The 24,387-nt window shown below is 42.4% G+C and overlaps 1 protein-coding gene across 1 annotated transcript in view; it reads right to left on the bottom strand.

Annotated features, from left to right (window-relative positions):
* ADAMTS19 (ADAM metallopeptidase with thrombospondin type 1 motif 19) overlaps positions 1-24,387 on the bottom strand; it is a 520,219-nt gene that overhangs the window by 262,229 nt on the left and 233,603 nt on the right. Inside the window, exon 10 of the mRNA XM_073625112.1 lies at positions 23,189-23,339. Within this exon, the coding sequence (XP_073481213.1) occupies positions 23,189-23,339 (151 nt within the window). The remainder of the gene's footprint in view (positions 1-23,188; positions 23,340-24,387) is intronic.

Below are 24,387 nucleotides of genomic sequence, written 5' to 3'. Positions count from 1 at the left end.
CAATGCCTCAAGGGACAGAGGATCAAATTCAAAATCCCAATTCTATTCTACCCCCAACCCAAGGACACAATGACTAACCCCCAGGACATTGCGAACGCTTTTAGTGATTACTATAGCAACCTGTACAACATAAAACATGACCATACTACTTACCAACCATCCTCTACCGACATTAATGATTTTCTCCAACAAATTAAACTACCAACGCTGACTGACTCTCAACTTTCCTGCCTTAACGAACCATTTTTAGAACGGGAAATTCTGGACACGATATCATCCTTGCCCTCGGGCAAAGCCCCTGGACCATATGGTCTAACGGGAGAATACTATAAAAAAATTTCCAGCCACTTACTCCCCCATCTGACAGAATTTTTTAACATTGCTGCCTCCTCTTCAAAGTTCACTGACAAATCACTTAATGCTCTTATAATTACCATCCCGAAACCAGGTAAAGCTCCTACCTCCCCCCAAAACTTCCGCCCTAACTCCTTACTAAATCTGGACATAAAAATTTATGCCAAAACGATTGCCAGACGCCTGATGGTTGTTATGCCTGATCTCATCCACACTGACCAATCAGGGTTCATTAAGGGCAGACAAGCCCCTGATGCCACAAGACGAATGGTAAACCTGATACACCATATTGAATCTAGTGGAACGCCTTCTCTGCTCCTCTCTTTGGATGCAGAGAAGGCGTTTGATAGAGTCCACTGGTCCTACCTAAGAGCAGTATTGACTAAACTCGGCTTCAAGGATCTCATATACAATGCTATAATGGCTTTGTATACTTTCCCATCAGCGAAAGTATACTCTGCAGACATGCTTTCACATCCATTCCACATAACTAATGACACTCGCCAGGGGTGCCCATTGTCCCCGTTGATCTTCAACATGTTGATGAAACCACTAGCGGAACATATACGCTCAAACCCCCTAATCACAGGTCTGACGATAGGCAAAATATCACATAAGATCAGTCTCTTTGCTGACAACGTCATACTAATACTCACCAACCCGACCTCCTCCCTCCCTGTAGCCCAAAAACGATTAGAATGGTTCGGACGCACATCATACTACAAACTTAACGTAACTAAGTCACATATCTTAGACATTAAGCTAGATGCTACCACTAGAAACTTGCTACAGGCCCAATTCCCCTTTGCCTGGGCTGACCTTAGCATCTCATATTTGGGAGTCCACCTCACAAAATCAGTCAAACACCTATTTACAGCCAATTTCCAAATTCTCTCCTTGCCAAATTAAAGATGGAAACACAAGTCATAACCAAACACAATCTTTCCTGGTCTGGAAGACTCGCAGCATTCAAAATGCTCCACCTACCTCATCTTCTTTACCTGTTCGGAACTCTCCCCATCCCCTTGCCTAAATATTACTTCAAATCACTACAATCCATGCTTAACAAAACCATCTGGCATGGTGCCAAACCTAGATGTGCACACTCGTCATTTAGATACCATAGATCGGCGGGAGGCTCAGGGACAATAGACTTCGAAGACTACCACACAGCGGCGATACTGGACCAGCTCACTGAGTGGTTCCAATCAAACCTTAGCAAGCTCTGGAGCTCAATAGAACACTCAACTCTACTTCATCCAAATCTGAAATCTTGGGTTATGAGCTCACCCTGGGGTCCAAAAATGACGTCAGCAACACCTCCCACCATGGTGGCATCGATCGCAGCTTGGAAAAAACTAATACAAAACAGCTACAAAATACCTAATACCCCTCCCATTCCTATCCCTATCGAATCTCTTCACCACCTCTCACCAGACTTATATTTGACCCATTGGCCCAAGAAAGGTATACCATCCAAGATGTTCTACAAAACTACAGACCCAAACCCTTCACCCTCCTTCAACAAGAGTTCAACTTGCCTCACACAGACCTCTTCACATACATGTGGGCATGCACTGCCTTAGAGACTCCCACCTTCGTGTATACACAGTGCATCCCAGAGCATGGGAATATCTAACGGCCTCCACCCCCAAACAGAAAGGAATATCCCTATTTTATAACGTCATGCACCACAAACTGCAATTTACCAAGAAACCCCCCATATTCACTGGGAACACGACTTAGGTCAGACCTACACAGAACACCAATGGCAGAAGGCGCTCCAGTCAATATACAAATCCACAATATGCTCCACGCTTTGTGAAACCACCCAAAAACTGCACCTTAGATGGTACCTAACCCCCTCCAGACTCACTAAATTCAACCCCTCTACATGTGATCAATGCTGGCGCTGCAGCGCAGCCAAGGGAGACTTATTCCACATCTTTTGGTCCTGCCCACACTTACAGAAGTACTGGAACACAATTTTCCAAGTACTCTCAGACGTTCTACACCAAGACTTGCGTCCAACACCTGATCTAGCTATCCTGAACCTCAATACTGAATCAGTTCTCCCACCATACAGACATGTAGTGACCCATACTTTACTGGCCGCGAGAATATGTATTGCGAGACTTTGGAAAACTGATAAACCCCCATCCGTTGAACACATTCTAGACACGGTGAATCTCCACTACAGTTTTGAACAGATGATGGCCTCTAGTACAGGCCTCTCACACAAAGAAAGGACAAAATGGGAGCCGTAGGAGCTGTGGTCTGGGGCTGCATCATTTCTTTAATAACCATTAACCTGCTGTTCTTTTTCCCCTTGATAAGCAACAAGTTAATAGAGTTACTACTTGATACTATTTCTCTCTATTGTTACTGCTTTCAGATCTGCATACTTTCTTTGCTAGAGACTGTCCACACGGAGTGGCACTCCCCCAGGCAACAAAAAAGTTCCCAATGGGGTTTCTGGGAGAGGGTCACTCATGTAGTAATTAACTTTTAGTTATTACTGTTGAGTTTATGACAGTTCCTTGATTTATGTTATAACGACAACCAGACAATCTTACTATATGTCTATATCCAATCGACTTACTGTTTACAACTCTACAATGTGCACATTGTATTCCTGTGTATTAAATGCAAAAATCAATAAAAATCTATTGAAGATAAATTACACACAGGTGGACTCTATTTACTAATCAGGTGACTTCTGAAGGCAATTGGTTCCACTAGATTTTAATTATGGGGATCAGAGTAAAGGGGGCTGAATAGGGATGAGCCAAACACCCCCCCGGTTCAATTCGCTCCAGAACCTGCAAACGGACCGAAAGTTCGCGCAAACTTTAGAACCGCATTAAAGTCTATGGGACTCCAACGTTCGAAATCAAAAGTGCTCATTTTAAATGCTAATATGCAAGTTATTGTCCTAAAAAGGGTTTGGGGACCCGGGTCCTGCCCCAGGGGACATGTATCAATGCAAAAATTTTTTTTTTAAAACGGCCATTTTTTTGGGAGCAGTAATTTAAATGATGCTTAAAGTGAAAAAAAAAAGTGAAATATTCCTTTAAATATCGTACCTGGGGGGGGTGTCTATAGTATGCCTGTAAAGTGGTGCGTGTTTCCCGTGCTTAGAACAGTCCCTGCACAAAATGACGTTTTTAAAGGAATAAGTCTTTTAAAACTGCTTGCGGCTTTAATGTAATGTTGGGTCCCGGCAATATAAATGAAAATCAGTGAGACAAACGGCATGGGTACCCCCCAGTCCATTACCAGGCCCTTTGGGTCTTGTATGGATATTAAAGGGGGACCCCGCACCGAAATTAAAAAAAGGAAAGGCATGTGGCCCCCAGGCCCTATAACCTCTGAACAGCAGTATACAGGCGGTGCAAACAGGGACTGTAGGTTTGTTGTTAAGTAGAATCTGTTTGTAATTTTGAACTGGTACATTTTTAAAGTGTAGCTCCAGCCAAAAAATCTATTTTTAAGCTATTTGGAAAACATAGGGAAGGGTTATCACCCCTGTAACATTAGTTTTGCTGCCTGTGCACCTCTTCAGAAGATTTCACCTCACTTTCTGTCCAAATGACAAATGTTTTTTGAAAATTTGGGGTTTTTAGTGAAACAAGGATTGGTGATAAAGCATCAGTGAAGAGGAAACACATTTTTCCCATATTAAATTTCCCTTCCTAGGGGTAGATTTCATCTCACTTCCTGTTGTCTCCTTCCATTTGCAAGTAGGAGTAGTTTGTAAGTTGGATGTTTGAAAGTAGGGGCCTGCCCTATATAGTCTGCAGAAATTGGGGCCTTAGGTGTTGGTGTTGCCACAACACTGTAAGTCCTCACAGTTACTCTTGGTGGGTGCAGGAACGGGCTCTGCTGTGAAATATTAGATGAAGAATTGTAATTACATGCCCCTGTTGAACAGGGTCAGAAAAATTGGACCTTTGGTGGTGGTGGTGGTGCTGGTGCCACAACACTGTAAGTCCTCACAGTTACTCTTGGTGGGCACAGAAACGGCTCTGATGTGAAATATTATATCAAGAATTGTAATTACATGCATCTGTTGAACAGGGGCAGAAAAACTGGGCCTTTGGTGGTGGCGGTGGTGGTGTTGCCACAACACTGTAAGCCCTCACAGTTACTCTTGGTGGGCGCAGGAAGGGGCCCTGCTATGAAATATTAGATCAAGAATTGTAATTAAATGTCCCTGTTGAACAGGGGAAGAAAAATTGGGCCTTAGGTACTGGTGCCACAACACTGCAACCCCTTACAGATGCTATAGTTGGAGCGCAGGAATGAGCCCTGCTGCAAAGTATTGCATCAAAAATTGTAATTATACGCCCCTGTTAAAGAGGGGCAGAAAAATTGGGCCTTGGCCACAGGTGGCAGTGCCCAGAACCAAAAATGTTCTTACAAGCATGAAAATTGAGGAGGAAGAGGATTGCATAACAGGATAGTCACTCAGCATCAGCATAGACAGTCTTGAAGGGATCTCACATTAAAAAAAAATCGGTTACATCAGCATCAGGTGCTTGGTAGCAAGTGATCCAAGACTGATTAATTTTTATGAAGGTCAGCCAATTGACCGATTCGGTGGACAGGCGCACCCTGTGATCGGTTAGAAAGCCTCCAGCAGCACTGAATGTGTGTTCCGAAAGAACGCTGGATGCAGGACAGGCCAGTAGCTCAATTGCATACTGTGCAAGCTCTGGCCAGTGATCCATCCTCAAGACCCAGTAACCCAGAGGATTTTAGGTGGGAAAGGTGTCCAAGTCTGATCTTGCCTCTATGTAATCCTGCACCATGTGAATCAGACGCTGGCGATGGTTGGTGGAACCGATCAGACCTTGGGGCTGCGGACTAAAAAATTGTCTGAACGCATCGGTCAGACGGCCACCTTCTCCACCGCTCCTTCTGTGACTGACCGAAGCCTCAGCAACACATTGTCCAGGAGGACCAGGGAATTGTAACCTCCCAGGCTCTGGAAACGCGTTGCACAAACCTTTCTGCAAGGCCTCCCGAAGATGTTTCATCCTCTGCTCCCTCTGCGACGGCAAGATAAGGTCCGCAACCTTATCCTTGTAACATGGATCAAGGAGGGTTGCCAGCCAGTAATCATTCCTCCCCTTGATACCACAAATACGAGGATCCTTCTGCAGGCTTTGCAGGATCAGGGAAGCCATGCAGCATAGGTTTGCTTAGGCATTCGGTCCAGAGTCCTCTGGGTCACTAAGGACGACATGATCCGTAGCTACCTCCTCCCAGCCAAGTACAAGTCCATGGGTTTCTTCGGACTGTAAATGACCCCTTGAAGACTGCTGCTGATGCTGAGTGCCAGGCTCCACCTCCTTGGGCACATGGATCAGTTATCCCTGTCGGAGGGCAGAGAGGAGGTTGGTGCCATCGTCACAAACCACCATACCTGGCTTAATTTGGCGTGGCGTCAACCACCTCTGAACCTGCTCCTGCAGAGCTGACAGAATCTCTGCCCCAGTGTGGCTCCTGTCCCCCAAGCACACTAGCTCAAGCAACGCATGACATCTTTTTGCCTGCATGCTTGCGTAGCTCCTTGAATGCCTACAGAGCACTGCTGGTTCGAGGACAAATCAGCACAGGAAGAGGCCATGGAGGAAGAAGAAGAGGAGGGGGTGGAGGAGAGAGGTGTGGCAGAATCACCACTAGTAGAATTTTGGAGGCATGGTGGCGGAACAACCTCCAACACTACTGCACCCTGTCCTGCATCCTTCCCAGCTGCCAGAAGAGTCACCCAGTGCGTGGTGAAAGATAGTTAATGTCCCTGTCCATGCCTGCTGGACCATGAGTCAGCGGTAATATGCACCTTACCGCTGACCGCCCTGTCCAGCGAGGCCAAGACATTGCCTTCCATATGCTGGTAGAGAGCCGGAATCGTCTTCCATGAGAAAAAGTGGCATTTGGGAAACTGAAACTGAGGAACCTCACATTCCACAAACTCACGGAAGGGGGAAGAGTCTACCAACTGAAAAGGCAGCAGTTGAAGTGCTAGCAATTTGGCCAAGCTAGCATTCAACTGCTGGGCATGTGGATGGCTGGGAGCGAACTTGGTATAATCCGAAGTCGGTGTACCGATAGCAGATTGCCCGCAAGTACTTGGCTGTGACACACCTAATTCTACACCTTCATTACTTTCAGTGCAGGTTTCAGAGTGGATTGAAGGTGTAGTGGGGTTCGAGATCTCAGCTGATGAGGAGCAAGGAGAGGTCCGCTTTGTTCTTTGGTGTGGGTCTTTTAGGTACGCTTGCCAATGAACTGCATGGCAGGTTGACATATGTCTGGTCAAGCATGTGGTGCCCAAGCGGGTGATGTTTTGGCTACGCGAGATACGCTTGAGACATATGTTGCAAATAGCAGTGGTGGGATCTGATGCACTCGTCTCAAAAAAGGCCCACACCAAAGAACTTTTGGAATAACGCGCAGAGACAACAGCGCTCTGCACATGCGGAGCTCTGCGGTGTGATGCAGTCGCTGTGCCTCCTCCTCCTCCTCTCTCCTATCAGGCACCCATGTGGAGTCAGTGATCTCATCATCCCCTCCCTCCTCATCACTGGAGCAAAGCTGGCAGTATGCTGCAGCTGGGTACCATCATCGAAGCCTTCAAAATGCTGGGCATCCTCCTGGAGCATGTACCCAACACTGTGGTCAAACAGTTCGGGGGACTCCTCAGGAGGACATGGTGGGGCTAGGGAAGGAGTGACTGATGCCATTGAGCCGAGGGAAGAGGCCCCATTGGCAGCTGCTTTGCCAGACAAAGTACCCTGAGCCTGAGTGAGAGAGGATGAGGAGGATGAGGACGGCTTGGTCATCCACTCTACCAAGTCTTCCGCATGTTGCGGCTCAACACGGCCAGCTGCCGAAAAAAAGGACAAGCGTGTCCCACGGCCACGTGCTGATGAGGATGCACCATCTCCACGACCAGCACTGTTGCTTCTAGACACAGAGCCTGCTTGCCCTCTTTTATTGGCTTGTGACTGTCTGTCTCTCCTTGTTGGCCTTCCAGACATACTAATGGCCCGCAGTGAGATGTAACTGCACAAAGCTGGGATGTATATATATATACTGATACTGCAGCTAGCAAAATCAACTGCCTGCCTGTAGTATTATTAGTATGAGAACACCACCAATTTTCTTCAGGTAGCTTTAGGTGCACACTGTGCAGAGGACACAGTACACTAACTGTAAATACTGTAGCTGCCTGCCTGTGGTATTATTAGGATCAGAACAACAGCAATTGTCTTCAGGTAGCTTTAGGTGCACACTGTGCAGAGGACGCAGTACACTAACTGTAAATACTGCAGCTGCCTTCCTGTGGTACTAATAGGATCAGAAGAACACCACCAATTTTCTTCAGGTAGATTTAGGTGCACACTGTGCAGAGGACACAGTACACTAACTGTAAATTCTGTAGCTGCCTGCCTGTGGTATTAATAGGATCAGAACAATAGCAACTGTCTTCAGGTAGCTTTAGGTGCACACTGTGCAGAGGACACAGTACACTAACTGTAAATACTGCAGCTGCCTGCCTGTGGTACTAATAGGATCAGAAGAACACCACCAATTTTATTCAGGTAGCTTTAGGTGCACACTGTGCAGAGGACACAGTACACTAAATGTAAATACTGTAGCTGCCTGCCTGTGGTATTAATAGGATCAGAACAACAGCAATTGTCTTCAGGTAGCTTTAGGTGCACACTGTGCAGAGGAAGCAGTACACTAACTGTAAATACTGTAGCTGCCTGCCTGTGGTATTAATAGGATCAGAACAACAGCAATGTAACTAACTGTAAATACTGCAGCTGCCTGCGGTACTAATAGGATCAGAAGAACACCACCAATTTTCTTCAGGTAGCTTTAGGTGCACACTGTGCAGAGGATGCACTACACTAACTGTAAATACTGCAGCTGCCTGTGGTACTAATAGGATCAGAAGAACACCACCAATTTTGTTCAGGTAGCTTTAGGTGCACACTGTGCAGAGGATGCACTACACTAACTGTAAATACCAGAGTGCAAGCAGGCTAATAACAGATTCTCTGACAGACTCAGCTACTGTGGGGAACTCCTTCCCAATTGCTAACAGAATACTCCAATTCCAGTAGGGTGGCCATTTGATTTTGGGCCTTGGATACCTCAAAGCTGTTTCCCTATGTTACCAGAGCTACCCTGGACTTCACTGGAAGAACCCTGTTTATGAGGATAATCACAAGCAATTGATTATGTCAACTGTCTTGCTGATGGCGTGATACTCAGCTAGACTTTCTGTTGTTAAAGAGTCTTATAGAGACTATGCTATGCAGCCACGGGTTACCGTGATTGAGCCACAGAGACATTGCTGTGAAGAGTCCATGTTTATGCAGCTTTCATAGTCAGTTTTTTTTTTTATTGTTCTGCAGTATATGCATGCTTCTTGCCATCCAAAACCTGCTTAGCATTACTGCTTCTAATGGCCCATACACACGATCCGAAAATCATACTAATACCACTTTCTAATCGATCGTACAATGATTGGATCCTTAGTACAGAGCTTTCCAGAACCGATCACGACAGTTCATCCGATATTATTGGATCGGACAAGCATGAAAATTTTCATAACTTTAGTAAGCTCTTCATATTCGACATACGACTAGCATGCAAAAAAAAAGGACGATCTGTCGGCCGATTTTCGGATCGTGTTTACGGAGCATAACTTTCCACCTGTTTAGTAAACTACAAGTAAACTACAAATTACAGTTATATTCCAGTTATGTTATATTTTGGCTGATTATCTATTCTTTTACAGGGTGAATGCTCGCTTGTGTAGTTTAAACTAAAGAAGCAATTTGTTCCATGTGTTTAGCAATTGTTTGCTACTTAGTGATGAATTGCTAGTCACTTTAGTGATACGAGTGAGCAATGAAAAAATGAACCATGAATCTCTAGCAAATGAATACATTTATGTGTCTTTTGGTATATGTGTGTGTGTAGGTGGTGGTGGTGGAGGGAGAACAATAAGACTCTCTTAAAAAAATATTGTAGCAATGTGGACTACAATTATAAAGTACAGTGTTCCTCTGGTATTTCTATGCATTGTATAACCCTTTAGTGCCCAGTGTTATCAACTGACATCATGTTTGTGAGCCAAACTAAAGCGATTGTGGGATAAGTAGTTCCTCAGACTGTTAATTGCTTCACATGACTCCGTACCTGGGCTACATATCCCAGGGATCTTTGCTGCCATCGGTGAGTTTGCTGGGAGGAACTATATAAGAAGCCCACGCCTTGCCCAGGGGTCTCGTCCTCCTGACTCCTGACGCAAGACGGACCTCTCCGTGCAAGGAGAGAGAGGTCGCGGCCTACCACGCGGTGCATCACATTCCAACCTGGGCGAGAGGGGCCTAGCACTGCTTGCTGTTCGTCAGACATCCATTCAGCACCGCCTCGACCGCCCGGCAACCTGTGTTCAGAGCTTCGCATTGGGAGATCGATACGGCGGAACTGCTGCATGTGTGCTGCTACAGGAACTGCTGTCCGGAGGGGCCCAAATCGGCCTGGTCGTTGGTGAGAGGGCAATCACCCACCTTTACAAATCCCTTTCTCACAGTTTCACTGGGACACTTTGCACAGACACATTTACCTTGGGAATACTTTACTGAACTTATCTTGAACACTGTGCATAGACACCTTTAGCTATTACGATTTCAAAAAATTGTATTGCTTGCTATTACACCTTATTGGATACAATTAAAGAGCTCCTACATGCCGGTGAAGACCATCAGATCTGCAACGAGGACATTTCTGTCATAACTGCTACAAGGGTCCTTATACCATTGCCATTAAGTCTGACCTCTCATTAGGGTTAAAGGTTTATAGGCTGGCCTAGGATTCACCCTTTAGAAGTTTGTCAGTATAATCTTCTAACTAGTATATCCTTTCAGGTGCAAGCAGAATTCCACTGTACTTGTGTATATACTAGACTGTTTTACCTGCAAATATTGGTTTGTGCTATTTGGAGGAATTCCTTTGCTTTGTGGGTGCTGTTGCCCAAAACTCTGCAGATCTATTACCTCCTCTTTGTGATAATATCTTCTTTGAACTGTTCCAGTGAACATTACCAGAACATAAATGCACAGAGTTGTCTGATTTATTACCTTAAGGTGGTGCAAAAATGTCTGAACCCATAGTGTCAGGTGGGTTGGAATGTTCATTAGGTCATGGCGGTGCAGATGAGCAGGTAATTCCAAGCAGTACCTTAGGGGGTCATGCTACAATATCAATGATTATTATTATACAGGATTTATATAGCGCCAACCGTTTATGCAGCACTTAAAAAAGGGGACAGTACAATTACAATACAGTTCAATATACAAGGAATAGGAAGGCATGATAGAATTGGATCATGATACTGGGTACAGATAACCCTAGGTGGATTTGCGGTTCAGGCATTCAAACTAGATTCCAGTTTGCTTCTAATTTAGTATGCTATAACAGCAATAAATTGCTTTGAAAAGGCAAGAAAAAAAGATCACTACTTGCCCATTCAGCAGTTTCTTTCTACAGATATGTAGTAGGGGAGAAATTGAATTTGTAGCTTGTAACTTGTTGTGTGCCAGAGCAGTGTCATGCCTGCCCCCAGTGCTGGCCCTCGACTTGACACATATCTGCTGTATAACACAGTGCAAATATACAAGCTGAAATGCAGTCATGGATTTCTCTATTTAGCATACTTTAAAGAAATGTAATTAGAAATTACTGGACCCTACAGTACTATTTTCAAGGGAGGCCTCAGCTCTCAAAAGCACTCTGGGACTTGACTCCAATTAGGAACATGTGTTCTGTTGTACAGTAAAGTGATGTAACAACTGCATGACCTGCCATAGCTATGGCCTTGCTTCCTAATCGCATTTACATTTTCATACCAATATTACAAGGAAATTAAAATACTCAGCGGACCAGATATACTGACTTGAAGTTCATGGAGAGTTAACAGCTGAGCATACTTTGCATATGCTCAGAGAACCTCTAAGTTATGCTTTGGAGGTCATTAATAACAATTATCAGTGCCTGTTACATTTGAATTCCATTTAATCACTGACCTAAAACTGTCCTGAAGATAAATGTTAATTTACCAAACCACAAAAGACCCATTAAATGCAGGTATGTGTACTAAATAGGTTAGATCATGCAAAATATCTACCACAATAATTATCCAATGTACACCTGCATTCTATTAAATCCTATGCTTTTAGAACTCATTAGCTATTTTCACATATCCAGGCATACCATGCAATAGTGATGAGTGGAGTGATTTTGCTGCAAAATTACAGATTTCCCCTGATCACAAAGCCATGAGGTCACCATGAGAAGTGTTGACATGGAAATCAATACCTTTGTTGATAAACAAAGACACACCCAATATTAATGCTTCCCATAACTATTTATTTATGTCAGTGTATGTCAGTGCTGGCAGTTGATAAAAGGTCAGGGCTAGGGATAGTGTTCTTCTGTTCCTCAATATTTAAGATTATATAGACACTGTCACCCTATCCATGCACAGGTGGGTGGCACAATTATCAAAATAATTTCTCTACTGATTTAACAGACTAAAATCTTATTGGCAGCTGTGAGTACTAATATTTGTACATTACTGTTGGAGGGCAACATGGTTTATTATCATATTTCTGGAGTTTTCTTTCTGGTTGATATAACCAGGTGACTTAAGTTGGAAGTTGAAAGTTGACCCAGTAGGGTGTCGACTCATGCCCCGGGCAGGGGGTATGGGAACAAAAGCTTGGCTCCAGACCAACTGGTGTGATAAGATTGAAATCCTTGATTAACACTCTGCAAGCAAGCTTCAAAGAGAACAACAGCTGCCAAGATGACTACAGAAGATCAAAGGGATAGCTATCACTGAAGATGACCCAGGTCGCATAGCGATGATCCATGGACGAATACTGCCCCTAGAGTCCAATACAGCAGGACGGACAAGAAAATAATATATTAGGAAGGACTGCCTATTAACTACTTTGATTCGTCAGAAGCCTAGATGGGCTGGAAAATGGAGTTGGGTCTGGACGGTGTATGAATTGAGTTTAAAAGTACATATAGAATGGAAAAATCTCTCTCTTGCTTCTATTAGCCTCATGGTTCTCTTTTGCCATTTTGAGCCCAGCAGACGAGACAATATCTAAAGGATTTCCTTACGATAAGTATCATTGATGATCTTTGTTATATGCTTTGTAATATTTTCCTTTAGTGTTTTTGTGTTAGCATTTCCTATTTTCTTGGGAAATAAATAAGACATTGTTTTACTAAGCAGTGTGTTTATTTTCATAGCTAACCTTATATAATTGTGCTATCAACAGTAACATTATCAGAGTTTTAATAGACTAGCTAACTATAGGAATAGACAAGTTAATACATATATGGAATAGAGGGGATCCATAACCACCTGGATAATATTTATTTCAATAAATTTATTTCAATTACCAATGGTCTTTTTATTAATTTACTAAATACGCTAAATTATTTGAGTCTAGAGCAGCAGTTATGAGCCACAGCCCCTCCTCAGCTTTAGCTGCTGTACCCCAGGCTAATTCTAACACTTCTCACATACGCGTCAAAAGCAGTATTTTTTCGGAAAAAATTACTAAGAACCCATAAAAAATTATATATTTTTTTAAAGTAGAGACCCTGGAGATTAAAATGGTGGTTGTTGCAATTTTATATGTTGCACAATATTTGCTCAGCCATTTTTAAAACACAAATTTTTAGGCAAATATACATTTTAATGAAGGTGGCTGGCGGCGACGGAGGCCCCCTTCCAAACCCTGTAGAAGTGATCAGGTGGCTGTAGAGCCTCTTCACCACTTTTACAGAAAAGCCCTTCATACCGGTACAGCCACTTCAGGCTGAGAATATACGGGTACATCCTAAAGAGTTCAAGTGGATAAATTATGTTATATTCACTGAGTACATCTGGAACCTGCACAACATGATATCTCCTTTTTAGCATATTACATGTTGAGGATGCACAATTGATATACAGTCATTTGGAAAAGTAAGTACACCTCACTGAAATTGCTAATTCTTTGCTAAAAACAAAATGTGCGTGCAGATAGAGGTGATATACTTGAACAAATGACACATAAACATGACATGATTTATTCATTCTCATAATCAAAATTAATAAAAATGTAGGATATATATCTTTTTAAGCATACTCCATGTAGAGGCTGCACAATTTATATACAGTCATTTAAAAAAAAACAAGTATACCCCTTGGCAATTGCTGATTCTTTCAACATATTTGAGGAAGCAAATATTAGATCTTCATACACATATTGCACCTAGATAGAGGTGATATACTTGAACAAATAACACATAAAATTGACGTGATCTATTCATTCTCATAATCTAAATTAACAAAATTGCAGATTTTGCCATGGAAAATGTAAGTACGCTCCTATCTATACCACCACTACAAATCCATGAAATTAGAATCAGCTTTTCCAGAATAGGTGCAAATAGTTAGAACCTCCTTGTGGAGCATGCAGATAGAACCTATGCTATTAATGTGTGTGATGTCATCATGCCAAGTTCAAAAGAGCTCTCTAAGGCCCCCAGAAAGAAGGTAGTAGATGCCTATAAGACTGGCAAGAGTACCAAATTATCCGAAAAATAAACTACAAGTGTTATAGATTGGCAAGATCTGCAAATAACTCTCTTGTCAGTAGGTTTGAAATGCAAGCATCTTCAATCAGAAAGAGATTGCACCAATTTAACCTGCATGGGTGATGTGTCTGGAGAAAAATCTTTGCTTTCCAAAAATAACATGACAGCAAGATTAAAGATTGCCATCGAACCTAAAGGCAAAAGCCAGGCCTCATGGAATAATGTGCTGTTGACTGATGAATCAAAGATAGAGTTGTTTAGCCACTTGACCAGTAGACATGTTTGGTGAAAACCAAGAGCACCATTTCATGAGAAGAAACTCAAATCATCTGTAAATCATGGTAGTGGAGAGGTTATGGCTTGCTGCTTCAGGGTATGGGAACCTTTTAGTTATCAAATTATCTATAATTTCTGAATCATATCAAAGTGTGTTTGAAGAGCATGTAAGGCCATCTGTCGGAATAATGAAGTTGAACCAGCATTGGATATTTCAACATGATAATGATCAGAAGCACACTAGCCAATCAATAAAAGTTAAATAAGAAGAAAAGGAGGGTTATAAACTAGCCTAGTGATCTGAATCACAATAAAATGTTTTGGGGGATTTTAAACTTAAAATTTGTCCTGCTGAAGCTGATGTAATTACACCAATTGGTGAAATATGTTGATGTCGCGGGTTTCATGGCGTCAGTAGGTGCCACACAATCCCAGGAACCGATCCAACTTTGATGGAGCAATGACTATTCATTGACTGAACATACATGTGAGTTATATGATGAAGACGACTGCATCACAGTAATACCTGCGAGCTACACCTACTATATGAGCTGCCAACACAGCCGGGACTACACAGAAGCAGGGGATTGATTGCACCAGTAGACCCATCTGACAAGACTGAATCCCAGTGAACAGCGAGTATTTATCCTGTCATGGGCTGTCCTTGACTGCAAATGTTTGCAAACTGTCACATTGGGGGCTTGGGATCTCCCTGAAGAGCAGCGAGGTGTATCCCTGCACACAGATATCTGCAGGAGTTTCAGTGAGCTGTTTGATTGTTGGAACCGTCCCTGACGGCAATGTTTTAACTTTACCTTATCAGCTGTTCAGCTGGATATGTAGCAGATGGTGCAGCGCTAAAAAAAATGTAATAAATAATGAAAGAAAATAGTCCATAAACTTCAAACATTCATAAGTGTTGTGACATCATGCTAGAATTTCGTGGGTAAAAGTGATCCCTCCACCAACATAAGAAATGGCCTCTCACCTCAGCAACCAGACCTTTTCGTTATAGAGGGTCAAATGCGCTTTCCCTTATGGGTCATATGAAGCAGGTACCGCTGCTGACTGATTTGGATCAGCTGCTTACCTGCTTCATATGACCCGTAAGGGAAAGCGCATTTGACCCTCTATAACGAAAGGGTCTGGATGCTGAGGTGAGAGGCCATTTCTTATGTTGGTGGAGGAATCACTTTTACCCACGAAGTTTCCAGCATGATGTCACAACACTTATGAATGTTTGAAGTTTATGGACTATTTTCTTTCATTGTTTATTAAAATTTTTTTAGCACTGCACCATCTGCTACATATTACTCTCAGGGATTTGATTTTTGACCCTGGTGTTCAGCTGCTTCCAGCTATTTGTATATATATTTGCGCTGATTTGTTCCTCTTTTTTCCTGTTCAGCTGGATACTTTGTGTTTGTATAGCACACATTGAAGCCACACTGATTCCTGCTTGTTAAGGACAGAATTATCCTTCAGATACAGCAGGGTGTACAGACATCCCTAGACAGTTTTACAGAGACTGCCAGGCATTCAATGCTGAAGCTAATTACTTAATGGAGTGAGGACATACTCCACTGCTTGACTCTCTGAATTGACACAGGCATTATCAGCTAAGCATAGCTTGTCCCTTTTTGCAGCTATCCTCACATACTTAGACCAAGTCTTGGTCAGATACACACCGTCCAAGTGCTCTTGTTGGCCTATCACTTGTGTGCACCTGGGAGGCACTTTACACAGGGGCATCTGATCCACTTTCAGACCCTATCTATCGTATTTGTGGCCCCCCATCCTGACATCCTGTAGAGGGGGGGTTTATGTCTATGTGTGTTGTGGGTGACAACGTTGTCATTCTTCTTATATGGTGATGGATGTAGGATTATTTAAATTTTAGTATTTGTGCATTATTACACATTTTCAGTAAAGTTAATTTTGTACCATTAACCATTAACTTGATGCCAATTAATCTCTATAGGTAGCCACTTTTCTTGTGTTCAGATCTTTTATCTTTACACTAACCCCTTTTTTGTAGGTCATTTTTAGTTATAAGAGACTATGCACACAGTGTGTAGGCGTGTTACAGGGTTATTCATACTTCCCTTCTTAAGTTATTTATGGATTTGAAACAGCAGTTCGTGTAAAGCAGCCCACAAACATCCTTCACCTGAAAGAATTTTGCATATAGGAGTCAATACGTAAATGTTAGAGACTGGTGGGAAATAAAGCTAATTGGCTACAGAAAGTCATTCCTTCTAAAGGAGGCAATGCAGCTTCTGAGGACCAGGGTGTAACTACTTTTTCGACAGTACACTATTACATCTATTGATATTTTTGTTGAATAAATGATTGAAAACACACATTTTCCATGAGTGTTTGATTTAAGTATATCACCTTATCTGTAGGCTATGTCTGAATACAGATGTTTATTTAGAATGTTGTGCTGTTCAAATGTGTTAAAAAAAGTCAACAATTTCCATGGGGTGTACCTAATTTTGTCCACTCATATGTTTGACACAATTTTTTTTTTCATAAGGTTTTATTGAGAATATAAGAGAACAAGCATAATAAAATGTCTTACAGAAATATAAAATATCAAATAAATGGTATAAGACCATCAATAGTTTGATGTAAACAAAACCAAGAACAATTTAATCGTAAAGATGAGTCATAACAGTATGGTTAGAGTTTGAGTAGGTTTGAGTAGGTACCCTAATAGGCATTTGTACCTCATTGTGAATGGGTTTGAGGATGTTTAGGGAGTCAGAGCCTGTTTTGGGTGAATGCTTTCAAAGAGTTAGAAGAGTGCTAGTATCAAGAAGTTTAATGTGTTGGGGGTGGTGTCTGAGAATGGGGATTTTTGTGTGACTTATATGGCCTGAGGGGTGCATTGTAGTGATTGTTTCAGGTAATTTCTATCTTAGGATTGATCATATTTGCATTTTGTAGGTTGGCTATAATTAAGATAATTTGAGAGATTGTTTTGAGTGCGTAGCATTTTATCTCAACAATCAATATTTATAGATCCCTTATGGATGTTCATGTGGATTTGTTCCCATTCCTCTGGTGACAGGGGAAGTGAGAGGTCTTTTTCGCAAGCTCTGCATGCTAGTCCATCCTTGGGGGAAGGTGTCCTTGAATAAAAGAGTGTGCATGGTAGAAATTAGGTGGCATTGGGGAGTTTGCTTTATGTATAAAGTTTTGAAAGGTGAGAGGGGTCTGGGGACAATTTTTTATCTAAAGAACTGGGATGTGAAAGTAGAGTGTAGGTTCAAGGGGAGGTGGAGGGTATTTCCCTGTTCGATGGAAGGTTTTCACAAGGTAAAAGTTTACCTTGTGAAAAAAAGTGATGTGCTGAAATATTTGTGTGGCCAGCTGTCATATAAGAAATTATGGTGCATTCCAGAAGGGAAGTCAGGGTTAAGGCGAAGAGGGGTGAAAGAGCCTGATATTGAGGATAGGGACGTGGATTTGCATATATGCAAAAGCATTGAATGGTTGGTCTAATCAGGGGGTGGCTACGGAGTTCGGTTGGAATATGTTTCGACAGTATCCAGGGAAGCTAGTGTAGGGGAAGTGGGGTGAATGAAGCTTCAACGTCAACCCGTTATTTTAATTTGTCATGGATATTCCAATTAAGTACCCTAGAAAGGTGACAAGCAAGTAGTAATTTCTGAGGTCTCGTAGGCCTATCCCACCATTTTGTTTGGGCAAAGATAGTTGAGAGTAGCTAATCCTAGGTCTTCTGTTCTCCCAGAGGAATTTGGTGCATAAAATTTTATAGTTTCGGAAGCAGGCTGTGGGGATGTGGATTGGAGCCGCTTGTAGTATATTAGGAAGATGGGGGGAGGGCATTCATTTTTAGAATAGCTGCTCCACCAAACCAGGAAAAGATGGGTTTATTCCAACGTTTAAGTCATTGGTGAGATTTTGTAAGATGGGTAGATAGTTCTTAGGGTATAAAATTTTTAAGTGGCAAGGGAGTTGGATGCCTAGGTAAGTTATTGCATCTTCTTTCCATTGGAAGGGGAAATTCTCTTGACAATGGGTGACTAATTGGTGAGGAAGGGAGATATTTAGTGCATAAGATTTGGAGAAATTGATCTTGAAATTGGAGATTAGTCTAAATTGGCGAAATTCGACAAATAGGTTTGGTAATGAGATATCTGGTTCTGTGAGAAAAAGAAGGATATCATCAGCAAGTTTATATTCTTTGTTGGGAGTGTGTACTCCTCGAATATCAGGATTATTTCTTAGGCTACGTAAAAAGGGTTCTAAGGTGAGTACGAATAAGATGGGGGAAAAGGGGCAACCCTGTCTGCTACCATTGTGGATAGAGACGTCATTTGACAGGAGGCCATTGACTCAAACTTTTGCCACAGGGTTTGTGTAGAGAGACATGATGAAGCTTAGTAGAAGCTTGCCCAGACCCATAAAGTTGGGCACTACTTCCATGTAACCCCAGGCCACCCTGTCAATTGCCTTCTCCACGTGTAAGGACAGGAAAAGCCAGCTTAGTTGGAGGAAGTCAGAAGGTGGTATAGGTTGATTGCTTTTTCCCCCTACCAGGGACAAATCCTACTTGATCTTGGGCGATAATGGAAGGGAGGAGGGGAAGTATGTGGTTGGCTAAGATTTTTGCGAAATTTTAATGTCTACATTTAGTAGAGAGATTGGTCTGTAATTTGCTGTTTGGGTGGGGTCCTTACCTTCTTTGGATATAACTGAGATTTGTGCCTCTAATAAGCTTGGTGTAAGTGGATTGGAAGTGGTAAGAGAGTTGAATGCTTTAAGAAAGGGAGTCATTAGGGTACCGGAGGTACGGAATTTGGGGCAGTGTTTTTCCAGAAAGTTTTGCAAGAGGGTTGACCTGGAAATTTATAATTATATTTGAAAAAATATAGATATAATATAGATAAATGAGGTGTGGATATGAATGATTGTTGTGAATCACACTGCCTCTGTTAGTTCCCCTCCGGGATCCTCAACAACTTGAAAAATATTGAACCAGAGCATGTCAACAGATAAAGGCATAAATTGTGTTACGCTGACCGGTTTCGTTTACCAATCAGTGAACATCTTGGCTCTGAAAAAGTTCACTGATAGGTGAAAAAAACTGGTCTGCGTGATGTCACAACGCAACTCAGGTGATCCTGCCTGACCCACCCTTCCACCCCTCCCAATTATTGGGAAGCAGGCTGGCTTCGCAGGACTTCAATCCTCCCGGGCTATTGGACTGCGTAGCTGGAACTGGCAAGCATTGATTACACACAGCATGAGAACTTGCTAAAACCCCCCCTTCTGTGAGACAAGGGGTGGTGAGCATACTGATGAATAGCGGCTACATGCTGCCCAGTGATTGCTATATGCGATTTATGTGCTGCATCCTCACCAGTCTTTATTCACCCAGCGACATGTGGCTGTGAATCTCCTGTCGGGGTTAACTTACACCAACTATTGTGACTGGTTCTGCTGTTTATCCATAGACCTCATTCAAGGTACAGCCAGCTACTCCCATTTCCATCCCGCCCTTATCTCCCCATCCAGCCTGCAATACCCTCATTGCAGTTCTATTGAACACTCAGTTTCAGCTGCATTCTATGTGGATTGTTATACACTTCGATTGGAGTAATTCCAGGATTGGGCTCTGTGGATAGAGTGATTTACCATTAGAATAATCTCATCCTTTTTATCCCACTGTCTGTGGAAGAGCCCATGTATCCCCATAGACTTATTGCAGTGAGGACTGTGTGGTGGTGTATGAGGTGTTGTTTGACAACGTTTTCATTTTTTAATGTTTGCACCAGTGGTAGTTTTTGTATCAATTATTTAATCATTTTCTTTAAAGTTGTTTTGTAAGTCCAGAGTGTTCCTTAATAAGGTTTCTTGGTGACCTTTAATCCCCATTTTTTTCAGTTTATGCATGACCTTACGGAACCACACCTGTTAATTTAGGAGGGGCCCCAGCATAGGGATACGGTTCTGACCTTGAACCACCCTGTGCATCAACTAATTATCTATCTGCCTGGGTGTCTTTTTATACATTTTTGAGTAAGGGAGTATAGAGATGAGGACAATTGGTGGGCTTGGCATTTTGAGCGATCAGTTTGAGCGTTCAGGAAATGACTAGTTTTGTTGGGACAGATTAAAGGCAGAGAGTCTGATGTTTGTTATGGATGGAGATGTCCAGGGGGTTAACATGGAAAATCTGTCCCTCACCAGGGATCAAGGGCACTGAGTAACCTTGGGTAGACCTAGTAGGTGGGATTGTAAGGTATGCTGCTTGATCGCTGATACGTGGAGTTATCTCGTAGCAAGTGAGGTGTCAGGAAGATATCTGTTGAGGCATAGTTCTGGTGGTATGTGGATTGGATCTGAAAGAAATCTGTCCGAAGGGCATCTTTGAAGCATAGGACAGCTTGTAGTGGGTAAAAGTGTTTTGTTTCATTAATGTGAAATATTGTAAGAATGGGGATCAGATCTTTCAAATGGTGAGGGTATACGCATGGGGAGAAGAGGTACTTGAATAGCGCATGGGTAAGGTACGCTTATCTGTGGAAGGGCAAGAGGAGGGAGGTACAGTCACCATAGTGGTAGAGAGTCAGGGGGGGAGGAGGAGTACCTTAATCCGTGGCATGCAATCTGGAGATTGTAGGGTTTCTTCTTTATGCGGAGAGGCGAGCCTTGCGGTGAGCCCGGATGCAGTAGAGTTGTCGTTTCTTGGTATGCCTTGGGCAGCTGGTGGAAGGTAGTGCGTTGTGAGGGAGCGTTGGCACCCCGGGCCATGGTGACCCGCTTAATAAATGTCTTCCATGGATGTAACACGTCTCACTGGCAGCAAGCCAAAGTCTCTATACCAATCAGGTAGATTGATTAGTGAGATATCCAAGGTGTTGTAGATGTGTTCTAGGTCCTCGGGAACCTTCAGGTTTGCTGTGTAGCCTTAGTTGATTGCAGAGAGGCAGAATAGGAATTTCTATTGATAGTTGAAGGATCTGGAGTGGAGAAGGTCTAAAAGAGGTCTCAATTCCATTAAACATTGGTAACATTTGATAGATCCTGATAGATTTTGACTTCTGTGCCCTGGTGCATCAAACGGCCTCTATTGCGTGCTTTCCTGAGGATTTCTTATTTTTGAGGAAAGCTGACCAGGCAGCACACCACTTCTCTTGGGGAATCAGTGTCCCTGCCTCGTGGTCTGAGTGCTCTGTGAATGCATTCCATTTCTATTGGAACATCTTGGGGCCTCTCAAGCAGATCATTGAAAAGGGCAACTGTAGTTGGATCAAGTTGGTTGTGTTCTACAGTTTCCGGGAGTCCTCTCACCCTCAAGTTGTGGCATCTTGCTCGATTGTCCAGGTCTTCTAGGTGGCATTGCATTTCTCGCAGATGAATGGCATGAGATTCTGTGACCTGCTGGACTTGGCAGAATGAAGCATCATGGCGGACTGTTGTTCTCTCCACCTCCCCCACTCTAGAGTTAATGATGTGTATGTCTGCCCGTAATTCTGAAATAGCTGCCGTAAGGGTGTTCTTTATGTCAGAGATCATTTAGGCTACTGTCGCTCATGTGTTTGAGGAAGCAGTGTTTCTTTCTTGTGAGCGGAGAGGACTTCAGTTAGGAGAGCGGGATCTCCGGGAGGAGGCCTGCGAGGCGGACATGGCTTCCTTCTGCAGCTGTGTATGGTATAACTTTGGTATATTCCAACTTAGCTGGGTTTCCTGGTCTCTAGGTGATCAGGACCAGGTAGCTGAAGCACTGAGGTGTGTTCTCACCAATATTTGTTGGAGGTTACCCCTGCTAAGAGAAATGCTGGACCTCGGGGTGTCGGAGCTCAGAAGTTAGGCGGCCATCTCAGACCAGGACCAGACCATGTCCCAACATAATTATTAACAAAGCATCTGTAAATGGTATGTTTTGTATATAGTGAAGGCAGTTGCACATGCTATATAATATGATGCAAAAGGGAAAATCAATATATATATATATATATATATATATATATATATATTTTTTTTTTTTTTTTTTTGTTACGTATTGATTATTGCTTTATTCTCATTTTTAAGATTTTGATGAACTTGTCCAAAACAAATTAATAGCTTCTGACTTTAATCCCCTCTCTCTTACCCTTCTTGTTCTTTCCTGTCCCCAACCTCCTCTCTTGCCCCTCTCCAACTTACCCACCCTGTCTCCCCCCCTTTTTTTTTCACTGTTCTCCTTTCTCCTCTTTCCTGTATTCTTCTACCTCTTATCTTCTTTTTATCCAATCATCTTTCTCCCTTCTTGGCTTTTCCTTTATCCCTTTTCATCTTCCTTCTGTATTGAACTGTATTGTAATTGTACTGCCCCCTGCTACATTGTAAAGTGCTGCATAAACTGTTGGCGCTATATAAATCCTGTATAATAATAATAATAATAATCTTCTCTTTCTCACCTGCACGTCTCCAACTCCCTATCTCCCCTCTCCACTCTACCCTCTCACTTTTCTCCCCTCCACCCGCTCTGAAAAACTGGAGTTCCCCTTTTTACCATTTTTGTATAGTGTGGGAGAAGGAGACCCCTCCATAATAATACACAGAAAAGCCACAGTCTAATGGAGAGTTTCAATCTATTTGGAAACTCCCTTTAAATGTGTTTTTTGCCAAATCTAACCTTTTATAATGCACATTTAAACATTTATTAAGAACAATCTCTGAAAATGGTCTGTTCTAGCTTACACTATAAGCCCTAACCAACATAACACAACACAATAAAAGCACAAAATAATTATCAGAGTGCATTTATTATCCCCAGAGTCAGCGATTAAGCAACATGTGGTTTATAGAATAGATTTTATAAATATTTTATGATGCCCTGTACCTGCATTTCTTGACAAAATGATGCCGTCGGTCCAAAGAGAATTTGACATTGTTCATCTGCTGTATACGTCATGCCTGGCAGCTTGGAAGGAATAATGACAGAGCTGATGCTTTGGGGATTTGTCTGCAGCAAACAGTTACTGGATTTTGACCTGGCAACACAAGCAGTGTTAAAAAACAAGAACAAAATAAGAGGTGGTTATGATTAAACTGCCATAAGCATGCATTTTATGAATAAAAAGTCAAAGAACAAATGTTATTACAATTTAATTAAGGTTTACAATAGGGAATAAAGCACTGTTTACTGTCTGTCTGTCTAACAGAAATCCAAAACATCTGAAGAGACTTGCCCTAGAACAGAGATGGGTAGTGGAGAGTTACCAATAATTCATAGAATGAACTGGCTGAACCTGAACACACTCCCATAGTTCTCTTCATATTGGCCAACTGTCCCACATTTTCAAGGACAATCCCAGGCAAGGCTGCCAAGTTTTTTTAACTAACAGTAAGATTGGACTAAAATTTGTATTCATCATTTCGAAAAAAAAGAAGTTAGGCAAACTAAAAAAAGAAAATTACATTTTGACATTTTTCTACAGTTCTCTAGTTTCTTTTTAAAAACAAATACCTACCAACATTTTCACAATTTTTTGTATTTCAACACACAATTGACAATGCATGTATGAAATATTACAGTCATATTTTGGTTTATACTGTAGACACACGAATGAAAGACCATATAGGGGCTGAATACACAGCTTGGCGGGGTTTAAAAAGAACCTGTACTTTGGCCACATTTACCTTTCTCTCACTACACTGTCAACTTGTCCCACTGTTTGCCTGCATGCATTATACTTAGTATTTCTGGACATGGTGGAAAACATGACAATGCCTACCCACAATGCAGTGCTTGGTGCCTGTGCTAGAAATCACCAGGCCTGGGTGTTGGATGTGGAAGTAGTGAGATTGTAAATAAGTATTATTATAGAAAACACCAGGAACCCATTGTATAATTCCAGTTTTCAGGTGTGTCTGGTGGAGCTCCTTATTTGTGTTTGGTGGAGCTCCTTATTTATGTATCTCCAACAGAAAAAAGAAGGAAGTAGTGAAAGTCCTTCGTTGTACCACTTCTTTTTGTCCTCTATTGTTGGGGGATGCACAACCTCTGTGCATAAAATGAAAAAATTCACACAGGAATTT

The sequence above is a fragment of the Aquarana catesbeiana genome, linkage group LG01, assembly GCF_042186555.1.
Source record: "Aquarana catesbeiana isolate 2022-GZ linkage group LG01, ASM4218655v1, whole genome shotgun sequence".
In the NCBI taxonomy this organism is placed as follows: domain Eukaryota; kingdom Metazoa; phylum Chordata; class Amphibia; order Anura; family Ranidae; genus Aquarana; species Aquarana catesbeiana.
This window is presented reverse-complemented; position numbering and strand designations above follow the sequence as displayed.